The sequence below is a fragment of the Mustela nigripes genome, chromosome 1, assembly GCF_022355385.1.
Source record: "Mustela nigripes isolate SB6536 chromosome 1, MUSNIG.SB6536, whole genome shotgun sequence".
Lineage (NCBI taxonomy): Eukaryota > Metazoa > Chordata > Mammalia > Carnivora > Mustelidae > Mustela > Mustela nigripes.
The window spans coordinates 234,893,799-234,917,623 of record NC_081557.1 but is presented as its reverse complement, the minus strand read 5'-3'; the positions used below and the strand labels follow the sequence as shown (position 1 = coordinate 234,917,623).

The 23,825-nt window shown below is 39.6% G+C and overlaps 1 protein-coding gene across 1 annotated transcript in view; it reads right to left on the bottom strand.

Annotated features, from left to right (window-relative positions):
- WDR19 (WD repeat domain 19) overlaps positions 1-21,608 on the bottom strand; it is a 99,348-nt gene extending 77,740 nt beyond the window's left edge. The window contains exons 1-6 of the mRNA XM_059382634.1: positions 21,537-21,608; positions 18,089-18,180; positions 17,501-17,566; positions 15,422-15,547; positions 6,534-6,649; positions 2,862-2,977 (exon numbers count right to left, since the gene is read on the bottom strand). Of these exons, the coding sequence (XP_059238617.1) occupies positions 2,862-2,977; positions 6,534-6,649; positions 15,422-15,547; positions 17,501-17,566; positions 18,089-18,180; positions 21,537-21,542 (522 nt within the window). The 5' untranslated portion in view covers positions 21,543-21,608. The remainder of the gene's footprint in view (positions 1-2,861; positions 2,978-6,533; positions 6,650-15,421; positions 15,548-17,500; positions 17,567-18,088; positions 18,181-21,536) is intronic.
- Between the last annotated feature and the right edge of the window lie 2,217 nt (positions 21,609-23,825).

Sequence of the window (23,825 nt, the reverse complement as noted above, 5' to 3'; positions counted from 1 at the left end):
TAAAATCAATAAATAAATTCTTAAACAAAAAAAGAGAGATAAAGAGGTAGAAGGTCCAACGTATGTCTAACAGACACTCCAGAAGGACAGAATAGAAAGGGCAAAAAGTAATACTGAAAGAGATAATGACAAAATTTTCCAGAATTGATGAGACAGCAAACTTCAGATTTAAAGAACAAGGCAAGTCCTTAGTAGGATAAATAAAAATAAATCCACACAAGAAACACTGGAGTGATCTGCAGAGTAGTAAATTCAAAGCAATTAGAGACAACACAAAATAAAGCAATACTTTTCATGTATGCTTTGCTTACCCCAGGACAAATTAGAGAGTATACCTAATTCTAGAAGAATACTTCTTAGAGATCAGTGATGGGAAATAGCTATCTTGTATGTAAATAACAACTGAATGTAGTTATTTCCTAGGATGTGATGTAGCAAAATATTGTAAGGTCATGTCCTTATTCAGTGGAGGAAAAAAATGCCAATATCTACTGATGATGTCTGATATGGATACAAGGAAGTGAGTGCAGAGCTAAAGCATTTCAACTTGCATATCTACCATTCTAACTCAAAATGGCACCAAAATAGAATGTCAAAATTTTAGGTTTCTAGAAAATATTTTTTATCCTAATTAATCTTAAGAACAAGTTTAATCATGGGGCGCCTGGGTGGCTCAGTGGGTTAAAGCAGCTGCCTTCGGCTCAGGTCATGATCCCAGGGTCCTGGGATCGAGCCCTACATCGGGCTCTCTGCTCAGCGGGGAGCCTGCTTCCCCCTCTCTCTCTGTCTGCCTCTCTGCCTACTTGTGATTTCTGTCAAGTAAATTAAAAAAAAAAAGAACAAGTTTAATCATGCTATGGTTCTACTCAACATGGTTGAGTAACTTCTGCCTAACTTTCAGAGCTGTCCAGATACAGAAACCAATGTTCTTCTTCAGTCTTGTTTTCTGTAAATTCTCAGAACTCCTATCTTCAGTAGGCCAATCTTGAACAAGCTATGAACAAGCTATAAGTTCTTCCTCTTACCTCTGTCCATGTTGTTTTACTAGGGTTGAACAACAGACTGTTAAACGTCTTACAATATCCACTTAAACAAATTTCAGTAGAGTACACAATTACAGAGATGATATTTGCGGCTTCACTGGCAGCAGTGAAGAACCTAGTCACATAGCCACTAGGTTCTAGTGATAGGGATGGAAAAAATAAGTGCATCTTCTAGACGAGGCCCTTTAAATATCTCTTGCACTACACTTTCTTTCTCTCTTCCTGGAGGGAAAACGCAGGTGTGGTGTGAGTAACTATGCAGAAGAGGACAAAACATCCTTGCAAAAGGCAGAGCAATGTGATGGAAGGAACCTGGGACTGTGTAGCGCCTTGTGAAGCAGAGATGCACAGATGATCTGCCCACCTGTCTCTGTTCCATGAGGAAGAGAAAGAGGAAAAACCACCCAAACTAGCATATTTTTAGAGCCCTTGTAATTTTGGAACACTCTGTTACAGCAATTTATCCTACACCTTGACTGATTCAGATTGTCTGTCTTTTAAAGGTTCATAATCCAACTTGCACTGATCTCCTCCATCTCAGATATTATGGGACTTGTAAGCTATACCAAAAGATATGGCAATCATGGTATAAGGTTGTGTGTGTTTTATCATGATTAGTTCTGTCTTCTTGAGAGTAGGAGCTTATGGTTGGCAGCTTCTAAAATGAGCCACAGTAATCCTCACCTAGCTGAATGTGGGCTGGACGGGACTCACGTCTACATAACAGAATATGGCAAAAATGATTTTGAGATCAGGTTATTTATTAAGAGATTGTGGCTTAAGTTTTAAGTGGCTGCTCTCCTTGTCTTACCACCTGCTATGTGGAGAGGCACTCTATGGAGAAATCCTGTGGCAATGAAATTAGGTGGGTTTCTAATCAATGGCCAGAAAGGAACTGAGATCCTAAGCCTAACAACCTATAAGGAATTAAACTCTTGTCAAGAACCATGCGAATGAGCTTGGAAACAGACTTTTTTCCCAGTCAAGCCTTCAGATGAGACTCCAACCTTGACCAGGAAAATGCAGGCTTGTGAGACCTTAAAGCAGCTAGGCTACATCTGCATTCCTCATCCATAAAAACTATAAAACAATAAATGTATATTGTTTTGAAACTGCTAGGTTTGGGGGGTAATTTGTGATGTAGCAATAGAGAACTAATACAGGACCATATTTCACATTTCTTCTTAAGTACATAGCACAGTGCCATATACCTAGAGGGTATTCAAAGAATTTGCTAGTCAGTATGGTCCTGGCAATACTAAGTCATATGCCAAGTGGTCCAAAGTAAAATTTATCCACTGGTGAGATTATGTAGTAGCTACTGGCAATATAAATTCCCTCAAGTTGCTGCTGAAGATCTATTCAACTGGGAAATTTGAACAATAGTAAACTTTATTCCTAAAACTAAATTTAATAAGGATTAGCTTGGAAGCAATTTAATACACCAGTTAAAGGCATGGGCTTTAGAATCAGGCAGACCAGACTCTGAGCCCAGTTGTTAACATTTATATTATGACTATACGCATATAAAATCAGAGTTATCTCACAAATATACAGCCTAGCTATAACCACAGAGCCAATAATTCATGCCAATACTAGGTAATGGCAAATGTACAAAGGAAGATATTTAGATAAAGGATTCCTAGGAAAGAAAAGTGTTCTAATACCTAAGAAGAACAGTTTTTGTTACTTTGGAAAGGAAGTTATTGCATACAGATCCCACACAGAGATTTTAAAATTTCACAGATTAGTTTGGTAGACAAACTTTATTTCAGGGAAAGTTTTGAATACACCAGACCAAAGATGATACGGAATTACCTGTCTTATCGTGTCACCTTCCTGATTGCTAACAGTAATCATTTTATCTTCACCACCTAAAGCAAGCAGATTTTCTGCATTCCAACATCCACATGTGATTCTCTTAGTATGTTTTCCTGAAAAACAGATGATTTTTGTACAGACACGTGGGTTTCTCAAAAAAATTAAAAGATCTGTGCTGTCAATCTAAAAGTCTAGGTAATAGGCTATCGATATTAAACAGACAAGGAATGCTAAATCTCATCAAAGTAGTTAGTGTCTGAGCAACCTTATTTAAAAGTCATTACCAAGTTCTAAAGCAATATAACGGTTTTCAACTAGTTAAATGGGTATGAGTACAGGCTCTAACATGAAGAGATACTCAGCTCCTGGACAAGTTTGTTAGCTTACCATATAACCAAACCATATAACAATAATGTCCTACCACAAGCACTAAATCCCAAGGCACTCAAGTTACTTTACTACACTCAGTTTCACAACGTGGTAGACAGCTTGGTATAAACAGATTCAACATTCAGTTTGGGTTACTCATGTAAAACTAGAACACATTTGATTTCTGGTCATACTGAGGTGCAAATCTGAATGTACCTTATTAAGACTGGTGTGGAGAACTAAGTCACTTAACTAGGAAGTGATACTAGACGGAAGTGATAAGTATCAGGAGACTTTCCCGCTGAGGAATCTAGCCAGTACAAAAACTGTATTTTGGGGGGAAAAATCATATACTTGACACCGGGTGCATTTGTTGAAGGTCCTAGGACAAATAAATCCTTGAGCCTCAAGATTCATTCTACAATGAGGAGTAGATTGGTTAAGTCAATATATTCTGGAGCTAGCCTGCTTGCGTTTGAATCTCAGTCTTCCACTGACTATAAACACTGGGTAAGCTACCTAACATTTCTATTCCTTAGTCACACATCCATAAATTGGGAATAATAGTAGGGCCTGCATAGAATTGAGGATCAAATGAGTTCAGGCATTTGGAAGAGTGCCAGGCATACAGAAAGTACTAGAGAAGTTTAGCTATTTTTTATATAGCCTTTTTTTTTTTTTAATTCAGAAAGTGCTAGAGAAGTTTGCTGCTTTTTGAGAGCAGAGATCACATTAATTTTATTCTTTCTCGCCCTTACAGAACTGAATATGGTACTGATGCTGGAAGTAGGTTCTAAAGAAGTAGATGTTAAGTGAGTAGACCCTGAGGCCAGAGTCCTGGTGTGTCAGAGGCTCAGGAGGAGGACAGTGTGGCTGGAGCAGAGGAAGGAGAAGGGGCGGAGTCTGAGACGAAATCAGAGTTTGTAAGGCCAGGTCATGCGGGTGTTGGCCGGCCACTGTAAGGACCCTGGCTTTGACCCACTGGAAAGGACTGAGCAGAAAGCTCGCTCTGGTCCCTAGCTTGAGAATATTTTATAACGGGGAAAGAGCTGGAGCAGGGAAGCCAGTTCCGAGAGCGCCGAAATGCACGTGGAAGATGTGCGGGGCTCTACACACAGTGGTAACAGGAGAGATGGTGAGAACAGGCTGGATTCTGGAAATATCTGAAGCAAGAGCCTACAAGATTTTCTGGCAAATTAGACGAGGAGGGTATGAGAAAGAGGAGAGTCAAGGAGGAGGCTAAAGTGGTAGCCTCAAGATCTGAAAGGATGGGATGTCCTCAACGGTGAGAGGAGCAGCTGCGGTTAAGAAGGGCTTCAGAGATACGAAATTTCAAGTGTTTACTGGACATCTTGTCAGAAATGTTGAATAAGCAGTGGATACGGGAGTCTGGAGATAGGAAGAGATCAGTATGGGACTGGTCACGATTTGGATGGCATTTCAAATCAGAAGATCAGGGCACAAACGTGAAGGGACCATTCAGAGAAGACGCGGAAATGGAGGAGAGTTTGGTGACCATAGATGAAGGGACTCGTGTCGTACTTTGCACTGGGCCCACAGAGATGCGCATTAGGAAGGGAAGAAGAGTGCACAAGGAGAGGTGGGAAAAAGCCAAAGACGAACTTCCTTCTATACCCCAGAAAGGGAGAAGAAAATCTCTTCACCCCCCTTTCTGTATACCTCATGGCCTCTTTGTTTCTTCCAGGGCTCAGAACTCAGGTTAGCCTTAACATCAAGATCAGTTAACCCGTTTTGTGTGCCTACTTATAGTACTGGGCACTTTACACACACTGACTTATTTAAATAATATTAACTCAGTTACTATGGTAACTGAAGTTTGAACCATGTTATTGGGAGACTGGCAGTATTTAATTAAACCATAGTAAATGAATAATATAATAATAATATAATATAATCATATATAATATATAATAGAATATAATAGAATAATATAAGAGTCACACAACATGAGAACTGCCTGTATGTGGTTTAGCTGAAGGGAGTAAATCAGTACAAGACGCAACAAGGTTAACAGATTTTAGTTACTGTGAAATGCTGGCAGCTCATGGTACCATGGGGGGGCTCTCTAGAGTGGAAAGCCTTGGATTTAGGAAAGTGAGTTATTTAAAAGGGAAAAAAAGCAGAGCCACAAATCATAACCAACTCTGAGAAAAGCAGCCATATATTTATCTAAAGGACCTAAGACATATAATTGACCTAAATAATCTCCTCAGGCCCATTTTATAATAAATGACTGAGACCCAATATTCATATTAAATACAAAGATCACCTATACAATTATGTATATGTGACAAATACTTGACATAAAATAATTATGCTTTGACAGATTATTTTCTTATATGTTAAGTGTCAGACTTTCTGGGGCCTGTAAGTTAACTGGTAGGGTGTTCCTACAGATGAAGGGGGACACGAAAAAAATGCCTAACTGAGGTCAAATAGTCAATTTATGGTGAAAGTTGATTTTTGTAACTCAAAATATTTTGTTTAGGTTTTCAAATGGGTCAATAGCATTACCTTTTGGCAGGAGCACCAAAAATATAAATATTAAAGATATATATATATGTGAAAAAAATGGAAATAAATTATGTGTCCTTAATTGAAAGGCACTTTCTCAAGTATTCTGATGGCACTCTTATCTCCAAAGTTTAATTCTTTACTTAGCAATAAATTATAATTATTTGGCCACCTGGGTATGATTAACCTACTAGTTTCACCATTCACCAGCAGGATGTTAGGATAATTGAAAAGAATCGATGTGTTTCTTCTTGGGTGTTCGGAAGGCAGATTATAAGCAACCAGAGACTGGGGGAATCAAAGAGTCTGAACCAAGGTCAAACAAGGAACAAACACCCTCTAGTCATACACCCTGAGGTTCAATATAACTCGCCGTGCACACTCAATTGCTGTTTGGAGAGAATAAGAGGTCAGAATTAAGAATCTAGATATATTCTGACCAAAACAGTCACCAAATGTTTCAGTCCATCTACTAACATGCTGATATACACAGCACCGTCTATCTCATGTCCACAGGTACAATCTGCTGTTAATGTCCTGGTGTTCAAAGGCACAGGTGACCTTAGAGCAACTATTCTGTGTGGCCTGGTAATTCTTCATAAACAGTGAAGAGGGATCTTGTAGTTTAGCTAGCTCTGAGGCTTACCCGGGGGAGCTTTACTACTATACAATTTCCTTGGCAATATCAGAAAAATCTGAGGCATAAAACATTACATTTATGTAAAGCATCTCAAATACAGAGCGGTGTTTTCAGCTATAACCTACCCAGCACAGGAATCTTTCGAGATGTCTGACGATTATAAATAAGCAAATTTCCTTTAACGGTTCCAACGGCCAGGAAACTTCCAATTTTTGACCAAAGAAGGAAAGACATTTGATCCCTGTAATGTTAAGATATAAATCACTAAAAAACTCACAATCATAATCTCCAGGTAGTTCTTTTAAGAAGTATTTCATGAATAATTTTAATATCTACTTAGAAACTGAAGTACAAAATTAGAACTTACTGCTTTAGGACAAAGACTAAGGGCTAAAGGCATTTTGGAGAAGCTATAAGATGATGTTATGGTCAGTTAGACCTAACATACATATGTAATAAATACAAACTCTACTTCAGTCACGCTGGAACCTCAAAGGTCATAAAACGAGTCATGATGAGACAGTCTGGTCAGCCTGATAGCTGTAAATGTGGAAAAATCTTAATGGATGATGACGCCACATGCTTTAACAACAATAACAACAAAAAAGTAGGTTCCAGGGTGCCTGGATAGCTCAGTCCGTTAAGCGTCCAACTCTTGACTTCGGCTCCGGTCATGATCTCAGGGTTGTGAGACTGATCCCCGCATTGGGCTTCACACTGGGCATGGAATCTGCTTAAGAGTCTCTCTCTCTCCCTCTCCCTCAGCTTCCCCCCAACCCCTGCTTAAAAAAACTAAAAAAAAAAAAAAAAAAAGACCCTAAAAAAAAAACTAAAAAAAAAAAGTGTTAAGTAGAGTCCTCTAACATACTACATTGGAAAAATCACTTGGAATTCATCACCTTAAATAGGACATATCTTTTCCAGCTCTGTCACTTTTTAAAGTTTTTATGTAAATTCCAAGTAGTTAAGAGTATAATATTAGCCTCAGGTGTGCAATACAGTGATTCGGCACTTCCATACATCACCCAGGGCTCATCACGACAACCACACCTCCTAATCCCCATCACCTCTCTCACCACTACCCGCCATCATCTCCCTTCCGGTAACCATCAGTTTGTTCTCAACAGATAAGAGTGTTTCTTGTTTTGCCTCTTTTTTCCCCCCCTCCATTGCTTGCTTTGTTTCTTAAATTCCACATAAGAGTAAAATGGTATAGTATTTGTCTTTCACTTGCTGACTTACTTCACTTAGCATTATACTCTAGCTCCACTGATGCTGCAAATGGAAAGATTTCTTTTTTATGGCTGAGGAATATTCCATTGTCGATATGTGTGTATATCTATAGGTATATGTGTGCATATACCTATAGATATACACATATGTACACACACATGCATACATTCATACTACATCTTCATCCAGTCATCAGTCAATGGACACTTGGGCCGTTTCCATAATTTGGCTACTGTTGATAATGCTGCTATAAACATCAGGGTGCATGTATCCCTTCGAATTCATATTTTTGTATTATTTGGGTGAGTATCTAGAGTAGTATGATTGAAGGACTGAAGGGTAGTTCTTTTTTAACTTTTTTGAGGAAACTCCATACTGTTCTCCAGAGTGGCTGCACCAGTCTGCATTCCTACCAACAGTGCAAGATGGTTGCCCTCTCTCCACATGCTCGCCAACACCTATTGCTCTTTGTTTTTTATTTTAGCCATTTTGACAGGTGTGAGTGACAGATCCAGCCAAACACCCCTATGGTGAATGATTTTTTAAAAATGTATTGTTTGATTGGGTTTGCTAGTATTTTACTGAGAACTTTTGCATCTATGTTCATCAAGGATGTTGGCCAATAGTTCTTTTTTTTTTAGTGGAATTTTTTTTTTTTTTTTTTTAAAGATTTTACCTATTTGACAGACAGAGATCACAAGTAGGCAGAGAGGCAGGCAGAGAGAGAGAGAGAGGGAAGCAGGCTTCCTGCGGAGCAAGGAGCCCGATGCGGGGCTCGATCCCAGGACCCTGAGATCATGACCCGAGCCGAAGGCAGCAGCCCAAACCACTGAGCCACCCAGGCGCCCCTTTAGTGGAATCTTTATCTGGTGTTGGTATCAGGGTAATGTTGGACTCAGAATGAATTTGGAAGTTTTCTTTCCTTTTCCTTTTCTGTTTTTTTGGAATATATATATATATATATATATATATATATATATTTAAGATTTAGTTATTTATTTGACATAGAGATACAATGAGAGGGAACACAAGCAGGGGGAGTGGGAGAAGGAGAAGCAGGCTTCCCACTGAGCAGGGATCCTGGGGCTCAATTCCTGCACCCTGAGATCATGACCTGAACTGAAGGCAGTCACTTAATAACTGAGCCACCTAAGCACCCCTATTTTTTGGAATGGTTTGAGAAGAGGCATTAACTCTTCTTTAACTGTTTTGTAGAATTCACCAGTGAAGCCATTTGATCGTGGTGTATGTTGTGAATTTTTTTTTTAAGATTTTATTTATTTATTTGAGAGAGATCACAAGCAGGCAGAGAGGCAGGCAGAGAGAGAGGAGGAAGCAGGCTCCCTGCTGAGCAGAGAGCCCGATGTGGAGCTCGATCCCAGGACTCCGAGTTCATAACCCGAGCCGAAGGCAGCGGCCTACCCCGCTGAGCCACCCAGGCGCCCCTGTTGTGAATTTTTTGATTACTGACTCAATTTCTTTGCTGGTTATTGGTATGTTCAAGTTTTCTATTTCACCTGTTTCAGCTTGGGTAATTCAATTGTTTCTAGGAATTTAATCATTTTTTCCAGGTTGTCCAATTTGTTGGCATATAGTTTTTCATAATATTCTCTTATAATTGTTTGTATGTCTGTGATGTTGGTTGTTATTTCTCCTCTCTCATGTGTGATTTTGTTTATTTGGGTCCTCTCTTTTTTCTTTTTGATAACTCTGGCTAGAGGTTTATCAATATTATTGATTTTTTTCCCACAGAACTGGCTCCTGGCTTCACTAATCTGTTCTATTGTTTAAGTTTCCAAATCCTTTATTTCTGCTCTAATCTTTATTATTTCCTTCTTTCTGCTAGCTTCAGGCTTCATTTTTTGTTTTTTTTTCTAGCTCCTTTAGCTGTAAGGTTAAGTTGTTTATTTCAGATTTTTCTTGCTTCTTGAGGTAAGCCTCTTTGCTATATGTTTCCCTGTTGGGACTGCTTATGCTGCATCTCAAAGGTTTTGGACCATTGTGTTTTCATTTTCATTTGTTTCCATGTACTTTTTAATTTCTTCTTTTATTTCTTAGATGAACCACTCATTGTTTAGTAGCATGTTACTTAACTTCCATGTATTTGTGGTCTTTCCAGGTTTTTTCTTGTGGTTGACTTCTAGTTTCCCAGTGTTGCGGTAAGAAAAGTTGCATGGTATGACTTCAATCTTCTATTTGTTGAGGCCTATTTTGTGACCTAATATGTGATCTCCATTCTGGAGAATGTTCCATATGCACTTGAAAGTGTGTGTATTCTGGGGCACCTTGGTGGCTCAATCAGATAAGCAAGCGACTCTTGATTTTGGCTTAGGTCACGATCTCAGGTTTGTGAATTGAGCCCTGTGTTGGGCTCATCCACTGAGCGTGGGGTCTGTTTAAGGTTCCCTCTCTCTCTTAAAAAAAAAAAAAAAATGAAAGAATGTGTATTCTGCTGTTTTATGATGAATGTTCCAAATATATGTTAAGTCCATCTGGTCTAGTATGTCATCAAGGCCATAATTTCCTTGTTGATTTTCTGTTTAGATGTTCTGTCCATTGATGTAAGTGGGGTGTTGAAGTCCCCTACGATTATTGTATTATTGATTAGTTCCCTTATGTTTGTTATTGTTTTATATATATGGGTGCTCCTGTGCCAGGTGCTTAAATATTTATAATTGTTATATCTTCTTGCCCCTTTTATTATTCTATAGTGTCCTTCTTTGTCTTTTGTTACAGTCTTTGTGTTAGAGTTTGTCCAATATAAGTATTGCTCCTCTGGCTTTCTCTTGACATCCATTTGCATGATGTTTCTCTATCCCCCTCACTTTCCATCTACAGGTATCTTCAGGTCTAAAATGAATCTCTTGTAGGCAGTATATAGATGGGTCTTTTTTTTTTTTTTTTTACATGTACTCTGCTATTGTGTTTTAGCTGTTCTATCCTCCAGTCATCTGCAGAAGCTCTCCTTACTTGCTGTATATAATGTTTGGTTCCTGATCTGAATGTGGTGAGTTTTAACTAGATGAGCTTTTAGTCTGATTATGAAATGAGACCTGTCACCACCTCCACCAGAACTAAGACCCTGCAACACCCTCGGGCTAGGAAACATGGTGTAGGCAGGGGTTTGTGCTGGTCTTCCAGGCAGGGGTCTGGTACACTGGGACTGAGGTAAGCATCACTGAGAAAAGCACTTCCACCAAAGCACAGGGAGTGCTTAGTGTAAGCAAGTTAGGCAGCCAGTTTCCACACTGCACTGCTTCTGCAGGTGGCTCTGTGTTTATGCTGAGTGGCAGGAGAGGGAAATGTGCTGACCTGCTCCTTTGTTCCTGGGGAGGTGTCTCCATGAATAATATCACTCAGGGACATGTTCTGAGAAGAGCAAATAATATCCCCATTTTGTACCCCGGGGTCTCTTAAGACGTTGTTTCCATGCTGTACCTCCCTGTTATCTCACCAAGAGTGCGGCAGTGCCTATCTATCCTAGCCAAGCCCAGTGACATTGAAAACTCCAGGCTTTACGCCCCACTGGTTACAAGAATTCATGAAATTCAGACCCTCTCACTTTCCAGGTCAAAGGCTTTGGGGAAATGCTCTACATCTGTGTTCCTCTGTGTGCTCCGCTCTCTGTTGCCCTTCTCTGCAACCATGGCTCCTTCCCCTCCACAGCAGCCAGGATCTGTTTCTTCACCATGCCTCCACACTTCTTACCTTCTTTAGTATGGTCTCTTCTCTCCCTTTAGTTGTAGAGTTTGTCCTGTCAGTCTTCTGGTTGACTTCTGGGGTATCTGGGATGATTTGATAGCTATTGAGCTGTATTTGTAGGAGAAGGTGAGCCTAGGGTTCTCCTATTCTACTGCCATCTTCTCATCCCTCCCACCTCGGTCACTATTAAGATTAGCTCACTCAGAAAGAGGTAGAAAGCACATTTGTCTACCACCAGTTCTTAAGTACATTCTAAGACCTACTAGTTGAACTTTTTTTTAAAATTTTATTTATTTGACAACAGAGATCACAAGTAGGCAGAGAAGCAGGCAGAGAGAGAGAGGAGGAAGCAGGCTCCCTGCTGAACAGAGAGCCCAATGCAGGGCTCGATCCCAGGACCCTGAGATCATGACCTGAGCCGAAGGCAGAGGTTTTAACCCACTGAGCCACCCAGGCGTCCCTACTGGTTGAACTTTTATATAGTTCTTTATTAAATGGAATCAGGACTTCTGGGAAATCAGACTCCTAGCTCATTCTCTAAATGGAGGGAAGAAATCATATTGGGTATAGAAAATTGGTCCGAGTGCTCGCTTCGGCAGCACATATACTAAAATTGGAAGAAAAGTGGTTGCAAAAATCCAATCCCAAGACCAATAGCATCACTTGGGAACTTTAGAAATGCCAGTTCTCTGATCCCACCCAAGCCCTTCAGAATGAGAAACTCTGAGGGTGGCACCCACCCATCCGTGTTTCAATAGGCACTTTGACATAGCTAAAGTTTGAGAACCACTGATAAATCATTTACTGTTTACAGAAAGCAACGCTGCCCTCAAGAAAGCTGATAATATGGAAGACCAAAAATTCACTTAAAGTATAAGAGAAGTTTGGTTGCAACAACAGATGAGTGTAATAACATATTCAGTTAGAAAATTACTTCTATAAAGTACTAATATCCCAGGCTGCTGGGTTTAATCTATAAAGTGTATGTTTTTAAAAGACCAATATGCTTGTTTCTCTATCTGTTTGAGCAGGTGTGACAGCCATGAGAATATGCCTCTTAGGTCTCTAGCTATGGAAAGTGTAACTGATGAAGGCCCCCACTGGAATCCACCACTTTGACGTGCTAGGGCCATGCTTTCCCGTGGACTGTTCCCCAGACAGTAACTGAGTGGGCAGGGATACTCTTGAGGCCCATTTCTGGGAAACACAGGGTTCCACTGATGGGTACCTCTGGCTTAAAGTCTCCTCGGAGGCCTAGTTGAACTTAGAATTGAGCTACAGTATAAGATGCTTCTACCCAATGTTTCTTCCTTCCCTCTCCCCTTTACAAGGATCAGACATGCACTGTGGTCTGATGGCTTTTCTAACCTGCCCCCTCTATGTTTCCTCAGAGGCATTTCCTATAATAAATCTCACATGCTCAATCCTATTTGGGATTGAGAAAACATGAATAGAAAGAATCCTGAGCAAGATAAATAGCGCCAGAGAGAGGGGGAACTGCACGAGAAGCACAAGTCGTGATCAGCACCAGCGGTCACACTGAATAAGAGCAGAGTGACAACAGTCCATTGCATAGTCTATCATTACTAACAGTCACATAACAACCAACTAGAAAAGGAGTTAAACAGTGTGTTCCAAGAAGATCAAGTAACCAAATATCCTCAAAAGAAGAACCAGCTGAACAGACTCCATCTTCCTTTTCTTCAGAGAAAAGGCCTCTAGAAGGCCCTAAAATTACTGTAAGATGCTATGGCACATTTAAGTTCCCAGTAATGCTCGCAGATCAGGACAATATATAGGAATTACATGTACTTTTGGCCAAGTTAAACTTAAAGAATATATTATTCAAGGGAAATGCACGTGGCTACAAAAAAAAAAAAAATGCAACCTGTATGAAAGGCATAGGCTTAAGAAAGTCTTGCTGATAAGACAAATGAAGATCAATTAGGAAAGAAGCTGGGTAGGCTGACCAGTACTCAGGTCTGAATGGCCGTGGGAGAAGGAACCATGTCCCAGAAGCCAACCACAAATTAACTGACTGATGAATGTGATGCTGTATTTAGTGTTTTCTCTGGAAAGACTGCTGTACTCCAGGGACATAACTCTTTTATGTCTAAGGAGGATCAAGGGAAGTACCACTATAATTCTAAGAAGTTATAAAAATACATGCAGTAAAAATTAATCCACTCAATTCATTGTGTTAACATAATAATTTAAGATAGTTAAGTGACATTGTAGTAAGTTTTGCAATGATTGTACTTGAATACACTTTGTGTATTATTTAAGATGTTCAAAGGGCTCAAAAGAATAAATTCCAATTAAATTTCTAAATGGAATTTAAGTTTTTCAAGGAAATTTGTTAGCCAAATGAATATATTTAAAAAAACCTGATATTCAAAATCGTGTTTAAGTATCTTAGTATAATATTGACCTTTAAATTAAAAAACAAATATGAAAAAAAACCAAATATGGGGGTGTGACTTTGTATATACAAACATCCTTTAGATATTAAATATTAATATAAACTAATAATTAATTGGTTCCACCTCAATAATTACAATAACATCTACCATTCATTCAGTTCTTAATTTCATGCCTGGCCATGACGCACAATTAAACGTCCCAACAACTCTGAGATGATGTGTGGAAATGGATCTGTGGGAAGCTGGACAGCAGAGGCAGACATACACCAGTCTGAGACACCTTGGATTAATTATGCATTTTTCCCTGGGCGAGCATGTGTTCTCACTGATGCTGAATTTGGTTCAAGAACCAGTACTTGGGCGCCTGGGTAGCTCAGTGGGTTAAGCCGCTGCTTTCGGCTCAGGTCATGATCTTAGGGTCCTGGGATCGAGTCCCGCATCGGGCTTTCTGCTCAGCAGGGAGCCTGCTTTCCTCTCTTTCTCTCTCTCTGCCTGCCTCTCTGTCTACTTGTAATCTCTCTCTGTCAAATAAATAAATAAAATTAAAAAAAAAAAAAGTACTTGAGGTTTATAAATACTTTTTGAACTGAAGAGCAGAGTATGTAAAAACTTTCTAAAAAGTGACACATAACCAAAGTGTAAAAGGACAGAGCAAGAAATGAAGGTTCTCAAGCCTGGCAAGACTTCACAGTGGGAGGGCAGTACGACCCGTGAGTGCTCGCCTCATGCGTCAATCTGGAGGGTTAAGGGAAACAATGCTAAGGTCACCTTTGGTCCTGTTCTGCATGGCCACCTGGCTTTCTCTGGGTTGTTACTCCTTGGCAAACTGAAATTTACAGTCTTATCTTACAACATGTGTATGGTATCTGCCTGTCACGTGACACCATGAGGCAGATATTATTACACACATTCCATAGAGATGAAGAAACTGAGGTCTAGAGAGAGGTAAAGCAACTCGTTCAAGTTTGAACGGCCAAGTTTTAGTTGTAAATAAATGTTTCTATTCCATATGTTAAAGTGGTTTCTATTTTAACAGAGATCTGTAATTTCTTCTGTTTGCCCACTATATTTTCCATTTGGGAACTGTCCTACCTTTACCCCACTCTTCACCTGCTGGGATTTTTAATCCCATGGCCCCGTCTACCCTACTCAGAGACCTTTTGAGTAACCGAGTGGACACTGGTAAGGTGATGGGGATACGTTCTTCTCTTTGGTGTAACCTGCTGTGAAGATAAGCCAATAGTTGGCAGCAGCACGGAGTCTGACTTAGAATAAAGTCAATATAGAGAAAGGAAGAGCTCAGAGATGGAGCAGAGTCCTGACTGCATCCCTAGAACCCCTAGAACCAGCAATGCCTGAGGCCAATCCCATTTCCAGAATTTTCCATATGTTTTGTCTCATCTTTGGACATTTTAGTCTGTTCCAGCGAAAGCAAATTTTAAGAAGCTACTTGTATCTTACAATCCTAATAATTTATTATAATTAATTGGGCAAAATCAATAGGATTATATGTTACAATAAAAAAAGAAATAAACTTTCTTTCATGGGAAAGCAACTCACAAACTCATCTTTATAATAACAGCAGTAAGTATTGTTAGCATCAGACCTACAAATAATATTTATAAGTGAAGATTTAAAATAAAAGTTATTCTTACCTCATACCACTGTCTAACTGGCTGGTTTTATTTGTGTTGGCATCCCATAGATAAATGCAACTAGATTTCTCAGCAATCACTGCTAGGATATCTCCATCTTTGTCCCAATCCATAGCAACACAGTTACTTTTAAAAAAGGAAAGCAAAGTATCACTATACATTTTCTTAAAGTAAGGAAAAGAAATTTAAATGCCTATTTACAATTTTATCTATAATAAGATCATCCAGTTTTGAGTAGGTCATAAACTTCCTAAAGTGAGAACTACAACTCACTATTCACTGTTTAGATAACACATTTTTTTTTTTTTTTTTGAGAAAGAGAGTGTGCAAACAGGGAAGGGAGGGGACAAAGGGAGAGAGAGAATCTTAAGCAGATTCCACACTGAGCCCCCGATGTGGGGCTCCATCCCATGACCCTGAGATCATGACCTGAGCTGAAACCAAGAGTCGAATGCTTAACCAACTGAGCCATGCAGGTGCCCCCACCAAGTTAAATATTTTCTTGTTGTTGAGGGAATGGAAAAAAATTTCAATTCTATTTTAAATATCATTTATATATACTACACTAAATATAATTACATCTAGTAAGTTAGAAGATTTTCTTAGATCCTATAAAGAACCTGGTCTTTTGGTAAAACAAACCCATCGAGTACCTCTACAAAGGAATCACATTTGGAATCAAGAGGTAATTTGTTTGACCAAGTGCTGAAAGGTTATTTCAGATTTACAGAGAGAAAAAGAAGGTACTGATAAAAAATGAGTTTCATCCAGTTAATTTGTGTATAAAACAGAACATGGCTGGGTAGATATGGGATTGTAAATAATAGAAAACCTAGATTACACATGTTATTTCATTTTATGGCATCTTGTTTTCAATTCATGCCATAATAGATTAAGAGTGATTCAACTAAAATGACTGAAGAGTTATAAATAGGAAAATGCTTTTTAAATATGATATTGTTTAAAATTATTTCAAAGAGCTTATTACACATCAAAAACTTCCTTGAGGATTTACTTTTTCTTCTCTGATGTTATTTTTCACTTTGAGAGACTCTGCTCTGGGATATTGGCTAAGCCAAACTGAGATTAATAAGACAATAAACTATGACAACTGGGAGTTACTTGGTCATTTTTTCCCCAAAATCTTAAAATATGTTTGGGGATCTTCATTTTCTCTAGTATTTTCAGACCCTGCTTAGAAGTCTCTCTCCCCATCTCCCTCCGCTCCCCATTGCTGGCTGCCCAAAGCACACACACTCTCTTTAAAAAAAAAAAAAAAAAAGATTAACAATGACATGGGGCGCCTGGGTGGCTCAGTTGGTTAAGCATCTGCATTTGGCTCAGATCATGATCCCAGGGTCCTGGGATCAAGCCCTGCATTGGGCTCCCTGCTCAGCAGGAAGCCTGCTTCTCTCTCTGCCTCCTGCTCCCCCTGCTTGTGCTCACTCTTTCTCTGACAAATAAACAAATAAAATCTAAAAAAAAAGTTTAAAATGTATGGTGAAAGCAACTATCTTCCAACAATTTATGAGAGGAAACAGTACAGTGATATGGGCTTATCTTTTCTGCCTATGCACAAAATAAGGCTTGTTTATAATTAATTAAATAAGAATCTTTCATATAGATTTATTCATAATTCTACCTTAGAGCTTCCCTGCGAGAGTACGGAGATTATAAATATCAACTCTAACACATATGCTATATGCCTACATATTTCGCAAACAACTTATGTATAAAACAACAAATCCCTGGGGTGTCTGGGTGGTGTAGTCAGTTGGTTTTGGCTCAGGTCGAGATCTCAAGGTAGGGAGACAGAGGAGCTCCATACTGAGCATAGAGTCGGCTTGGGATTCCCTCTCTTTTTCCCTCTACCCCTCCTGCTTATGTTCTATCTCTAAAAATAAGTAAATGAATATTAAAAAAACAAACAAAACAAATCCCTTTGCAAAGGAAGAAAGCAAGAGAGACAGATTATATATGAGTTGTAAAACTCTATTTGATTACAGCTTTAAGGCAATAATACTTTTTTTTATCTTTTAGGAAACAAAGCTTGAAAAATTTTTCGATCTCTGTACTTACCCAGATAAGTTGATTTCACTTCTTTTTTGACCATGGCGATCAAAGATTTTCACAGTATGATCGGCTCTAAAAGTAATTAGAACATAAAAATATAATTTAAGTGTTTCTTCTTATAAATGTATATTAAAAAACTAAGCTGACATCCAAGTAATTTCAGTGTTCTCACATGACAGTTTCATAATTTGTATCTACAAAGTTATTACCAGGGAAAAGATTTTTTTTTTTAAAGATTTTATTTATTTATTTGACAGAGAGAGATCACAGGTAGGTAGAGAGGCTGGGAGAGAGAGAGAGAGAGAGAGAGAGGGAAGCAGACTCCCTGCTGAGCAGAGAGCCCGATATGGGACTCGATCCCAGGACCCTGAGATCATGACCTGAGCCGAAGGCAGCGGCTCAACCCACTGAGCCACCCAGGCGCCCCTGGGGAAAAGATTTTATGAACTGTGATATTAGTGGAAGTGAATGTATCATTTTTCCCACTATACAACCATCACACAAGAACTTCTACTAAATAAATGGCGTGGTTATGCAGGCATACAACCACCTGAAGTCAGGATGATTGACTTAAAATATTCAATGATTTCTTACCCTGTTACTGCAAGGTAGTTTCCTGATGTTTTTTGCCAGGTAAACTGTATTGGTGTGCCAAGCCAAGTCTTTTCCAGCAGTGAGAAAACACGCTAAAAAGATAAAAGTAATTTTTATATTTTCCAAACATACAATTTAAGGGTTGGTCAAAGACATCAAAACGTAATCTTGAAAACAGTAGAGTTCAAGATGGTAAAAGCTTATTATTAGAGCTTATCTGGAAAAAGTCAACAACGTAACAGACAAAATGACTAATGGGATCAACCAATCAACAAACTTCTACAATCTAGTTGTTTGTATGGACAAACAAAAAACTTTGTATGAAGTATGGACCTCAATACACAGGTAAGCATTTATTATATATTATAAATATATTATTATAATATATTATAAATTTATATTATGAATTTATATTATAAATTTATTATAAATTTATTTATAAAAATAAATATATTTAAATATTATAAATTTTTGTTTTAAATGTTTTTGAATATTAATTTTAGAAAAATTAGTTTTAATATTTTATATGCTAAAGTAAAATAATTTAAACTTGAATTCAGCTAATAATCAGTAGCATGGACTTGTAAAAATTTTTTATTTAAACTCAGTTAATTAACATAAAGTATATTATTAGTTTCAGAGATAGAGGTCAGTGATTCATCAGTCTTACATAATACCTAGTGCTCACTACAGCAGGTGCCCTCTTTAATGTCCATCGCCATATGTTCCCTATGATTGAGAGTCTCTTATGGTTTGTCTCCCTCTCTGGTTTCATTATGTTTTTCTTTTTTTCCCCCACTCTTCCCCTATGATCCTGTTTTGTTTCTTAAATTCCACAAGTGAGTGAAATCATATAATTGTCTTTCTCTGATTGACTTATTTTGCACAGCATAATACACTCTAGCTCTACCCATGTTGTTGCAAATGATAAGATTTCGTTCTTTTTGATGGCTGAGTAATATTCCATTGTATGTATGTGTACATACATACATATATATTTATTTATCCATTCATCTATTGATGGACATCTGAACTCTTTCTGTGTTTGGCTATTGTGGACATTGCTTCTATAAACATTGGGGAATAGCATGGATTTTTTATTTTAATTTTTTTAAATTTTTAAATATTTTATTTATTTATTTGACAGACAGAGATCACAAGTAGGCAGAGAAGCAGGCAGAGAGAGAGGAGGAGGCAGGCTCCCTGCTGAGCAGAGAGCCCAATGCGAGGCTCAAACCCAGGACCCTGGGATCATAACCTGAGCCGAGGGCAGAGGCTTTAACACACTGAGCCACCCAGGCACCCCAATAGCATGCATTTTTTAGATTAAACTTAACAAAACTATCATTTAAAACATCTTAACCATGAAAAAAATATAAACTACTTCATTCAAAATTTTCTCCCTTTACACATTACTTATATTTAGTTAATCATTAAGTGTTTAATTTAGCTATTGGGTGGACAGTCTATCAACTGAAAAGCCTTTCTTTTCACTCAGTCCAGAACTGGGGTATCCAATTCGGAAGCCGCAAAACAGAGCTGAACTTGAAATTTTATTGAGGGCTTGAAATGTAGGTAGTCTGAATTCAGATGTGTTGTAAATGTAGAATACATATGCCTTCAAGGAATATAAAAGAAGGAAACTATTCCTCTGATAATATTTTATATTGATTACATATTGAGATAATATTTTGGAAATAGTAGATAAAACAAAATAGTATTTAAATTAATCTTACCTGTTTCTTTTCAAACATTTTAATGTGGCTACTGAAAATTTTAAATTACAATGACTCACAGGAGATTTACATCAAACAATATTGAACTAGAACAATTAACATACAGCTTGAATGAAAAAATTTAGATTTTAATATTAGGTTAAATTATAAACATATCTAGGCATATGATGTTTACACAGTACTTACAGGAGGCTTGACAATCTGATTGGCCACACAAAACTCATCCAATGCTTCAAATTAAACACCAAGGGGCACCTGGCCAAAGGTCAGGCTCTTTATTTCTGCTCAGGTCATGCTCTCAGGGTTCTGAAATTGAGCCCTGAACTCAGCGGGGAGTGTGCTTGAGATTCTCTCTCCCCCTCCTTCCTTGTCCCTCTCCCTGCTCATCCATGTTCTCTCTCTAAAAATCATCATCAATCAATCTTTTTTTAAATTAAACACCAATCGATAAGAATTCGGTATGTTAAATAGATGAAATCCACCTCTGTTGGAAACAGAAGTGTCCTATAAGCACCAGTGCATCCACGTTTTGTGGAGCTTGAAAACACTTGGAAGGTGGCGGGGGTGGGGGGTGGGGGCGCACTAAGGCATCTTTTGCAGTTCTGTGACCACAATGACGCTGGAACCCCCTTCATGCCAGTGAGGGATCCTTAAACTTAAATTTCATTAGCTTCATGGTAGACCTCTCCTGGTTGTGATCTTACACATCTTTCTTACGCGAAGTTACATTTACATGCTTCATATACATCATGGTGAAAGAGTGTAGCTTCACAACCCGAAAACCAAGGTTTGAATTTCGCTTTTCACTTCTCAGCTGTAGGGCTTAAAACTAGTCGCTTAAATAGCCTCAGGCACAAAATTCTCCATTGTAAAACAAGAATAATTATCTCCTCCATTCTGATACTTCATAAATTGTGAAGCGCTTTTGAAATGTTATGATTACCAGTCTGTCAATTCCAACTGTCACGCCAAGAGCCAGGAGGAATCATTAGGACTTAATTTTTAAATCGAACTGCCGTTTCCTTGCCAGATCAGGGCGGAGAGCTATTGCTGTCGTAAAGCAGCGGGCTTTGGAAATGAGCTGCAGCCAGTGACCCGGGATGGGGGTCACCAGAAGCCCAAGTGTAGGAACGGTGCGTGCCCACGACGCTGCTCTCGAGCCGACCTGCGTGTTCAAGAGCAGACTTCTCCGCGAATTATGGACATTAGCCACTGAGTGATTTGCACATTCAAGCAGTCACAGGCCATACAACTTGACATTATCCTCTCGGAAGGTTCTCGCTGTTTAAGCGCTGAGCAGCCGCGCGGCTTGCCAGGGGCTCAGCCGCAGGGAAAGCAGCAGCTGTGATGCAGTCCATTCCGCTGCAACCCTCCAAGCATACCGCTCTCTCCGCGGTGCGAAGTTCGGGGGCCTTTCTGACCCAGCCGGCTCGTTTCAGGCCGTGCCTTCAACTCCGTTCGCGGTCCCAGAAATGGGGCCTCTCTCTCCGCCTTCTCCTCCTCTCCAATTTTCTTTCCTTTCCCCTCCTTCCTTCAACTTCGCCCCCGCTTTTCCCCCTCCCCGGTCACCCAGCTCTCTTCCCCATTCCGAACGCACTCTGGAGGGGTGGGGTGGGGGCACAGGCCCCTATCTTCAAAGCGATGCTCAGCGGACTACGGGTCAGTGGTCGCGTTTTCCCGCCTCCCCATCCCCGAGTTTGTAAGTTATTTACCTTCATCTCAAGGCTCGAGCGGCCGCGCGATGTAACAAATGCGCAGGCGCACCTGGTCTGCTCCAAGAGGGCTAACGCGTTCCCGTCACCCAGGAGACCGCGCGAGCAGTGACCAATCGGCGAACACCAGCTGAGGGGCGGTGCTTCGCAGGAGCCTCCGCAGGGAAGGGCGGGAGGCGGGGGACTGGAATCACGTGACGCCGACAGCGATAGGCCCCGAAAGATTGCGCGTCTGGAGGCCCTCGCTTCCTGGTTGGGCTCTGATTGGATGAGAGCGAGGGACTCGCCCGAGAGAGGTGGGCTCTAAGAGCCCGGAAAGGCGCCTGCGTGAATTTCGCTTTCTGGTTACTAAGCTGCCAAGGGTGGCGGGTGGGGGCGCCCAGAATCAAGGAAACGAAGAGGCACTGACAGTTGGATGAACCGAGAAGGGCAATTTGCTCTTGGGGCAAATACTCTTACACAGTACGCGCAGAGAGGACTTGGACGGGCCCATGTCTCAACTCTTTTTTACCTTTCCAAGCTTCTGGGCTCGAAGAAATAGGATGTGAGAAGTAGTTCTTCCCCACCCGACCCCCCAGGCGTTAATAGGGCAATTAAATTGGGCAAGAAAAATGAGCACTGAGCGCTTCTCTCTTTAGACTTTGGACCTGGCAGCTTTTCCCTAAATATTATACCCTGCCATAGATTTTGTGCTTATCTAGTCCTGATTTTAGTAACTTGAATGCTTTCTCGTTTTTCCTGTCTGGTCTAGCTAAATAAGTCATTTTTGTTGGACTTTTAAAAAAAATGGATTTTGGTTTTGTTGATGTGATAAGCTTAATTGTGTTCCTTCCAAAAAATACGTTGAAGTCCTAACCCCTGGTACTTGTGAATATAACTTTATTTGGAAATAGGGTATTTGCAGATATAATTAAGATGACATTAGCATGGCCCTAATGTAATATGATTTATGTACTTACAAGAAGAGGGAAATTTGAACATAGATGTACAGGGAGAATGCTGTGTGACAACAGAGGCAGAGAGTGATGTAGCTATATCCAAAGAATGCCAAGGATTGATGCTCACTTCAGAGCTAGGAAGAGGCAAGTAATAATCTCTCCTCCCCACCCCCCACCCCCGTTTCAGGGGGGTACAAGGTCCTCAAACACCTTGAAGTTGGACTTCGAGCTTCCAGAACTGTGAGATAATAAATTTCTGTTGTTCTAAGTTACATGGTTTGAGGTATTTTGTTACAGTAGCCCTAGGAAACTAATACAGATTTTGGTACCAGGAAGTGGTGTGTTGCTAAAACAAATACCTAAAATGTAGTAAAGGCTTATGGAGAGAGGCTGGAAGGATTTTGAGGTACTTGGTAGTAAGCATAAATTGCTTTGCAGACATGGTTGGTTGAAATATGAACATTAAAGGTGTTTTGAGAGCTCATACAGGAGAGCTATACAGGAAGTTTCTGGGTTTTTTAGAGATTGTTATATATAGATACAGATATATCCTATATGTTATATAGGGTTGTTAGAATGTTGCTGAAAATATCAACGTTCACAGTGCTTCTGGGGAGGCCTCAGATGGAAATAAGGGACACGTTATTGGATGCTTGTTATAAAGTGGTAGAGAATTTGGCTGAATTGTGTTGGGTGGGAAGCAGAATTTGTAAGTGATAAACTTACATATTTAAGGAGATTTTCAGTTAAGGTGTTCGAAGGTATAGCCTAGTTTCTCCCTGCTGCTTAGTGAAATGTGAGAGGATGGAGCTAAGATGAGAATGAACTGTTAAACACACAAGAAACAGCACTTGATTATTTGGAAAATTCTCTAGCCTATCCAGTTAGCATGTTCTGGAAACAGGGCTAGGGGTATGGATGCAAAACCATTTAGTAAAGAGATTAGGCATGTGACTTATGAGTCCAGTCAACCATCTCAGCAAAAACTAAGATTAGTGAACTTCAAGCTATGGCAATTTAAACAATCCCCCCCCCCCACAGCCCCGCCGAAAAAAACCCAACAGCCAGCCACTGAGAGATGTATAGAGTATCACAGAGTTGTGAAACAACTTCAGGAGCCCAATTTATGTGTAACTGGAGTCCCGAAAGGAGAGGGAGTGGAGGAATAGAATATTTGAAAAAGTAAAGGTTGAAAAAATTTTCCAAATCTGATGATAATCCTAACCCCACAGATCCAAAAACTCAATGAATACTAAGCAAAAGAAACATGAAAAAATAATAAGTTATTTAAAACCTGTGATGAGAGAAAATCTTAAAAGAAGCCAGGTTAAGAAGATAAATGCATAGAGGA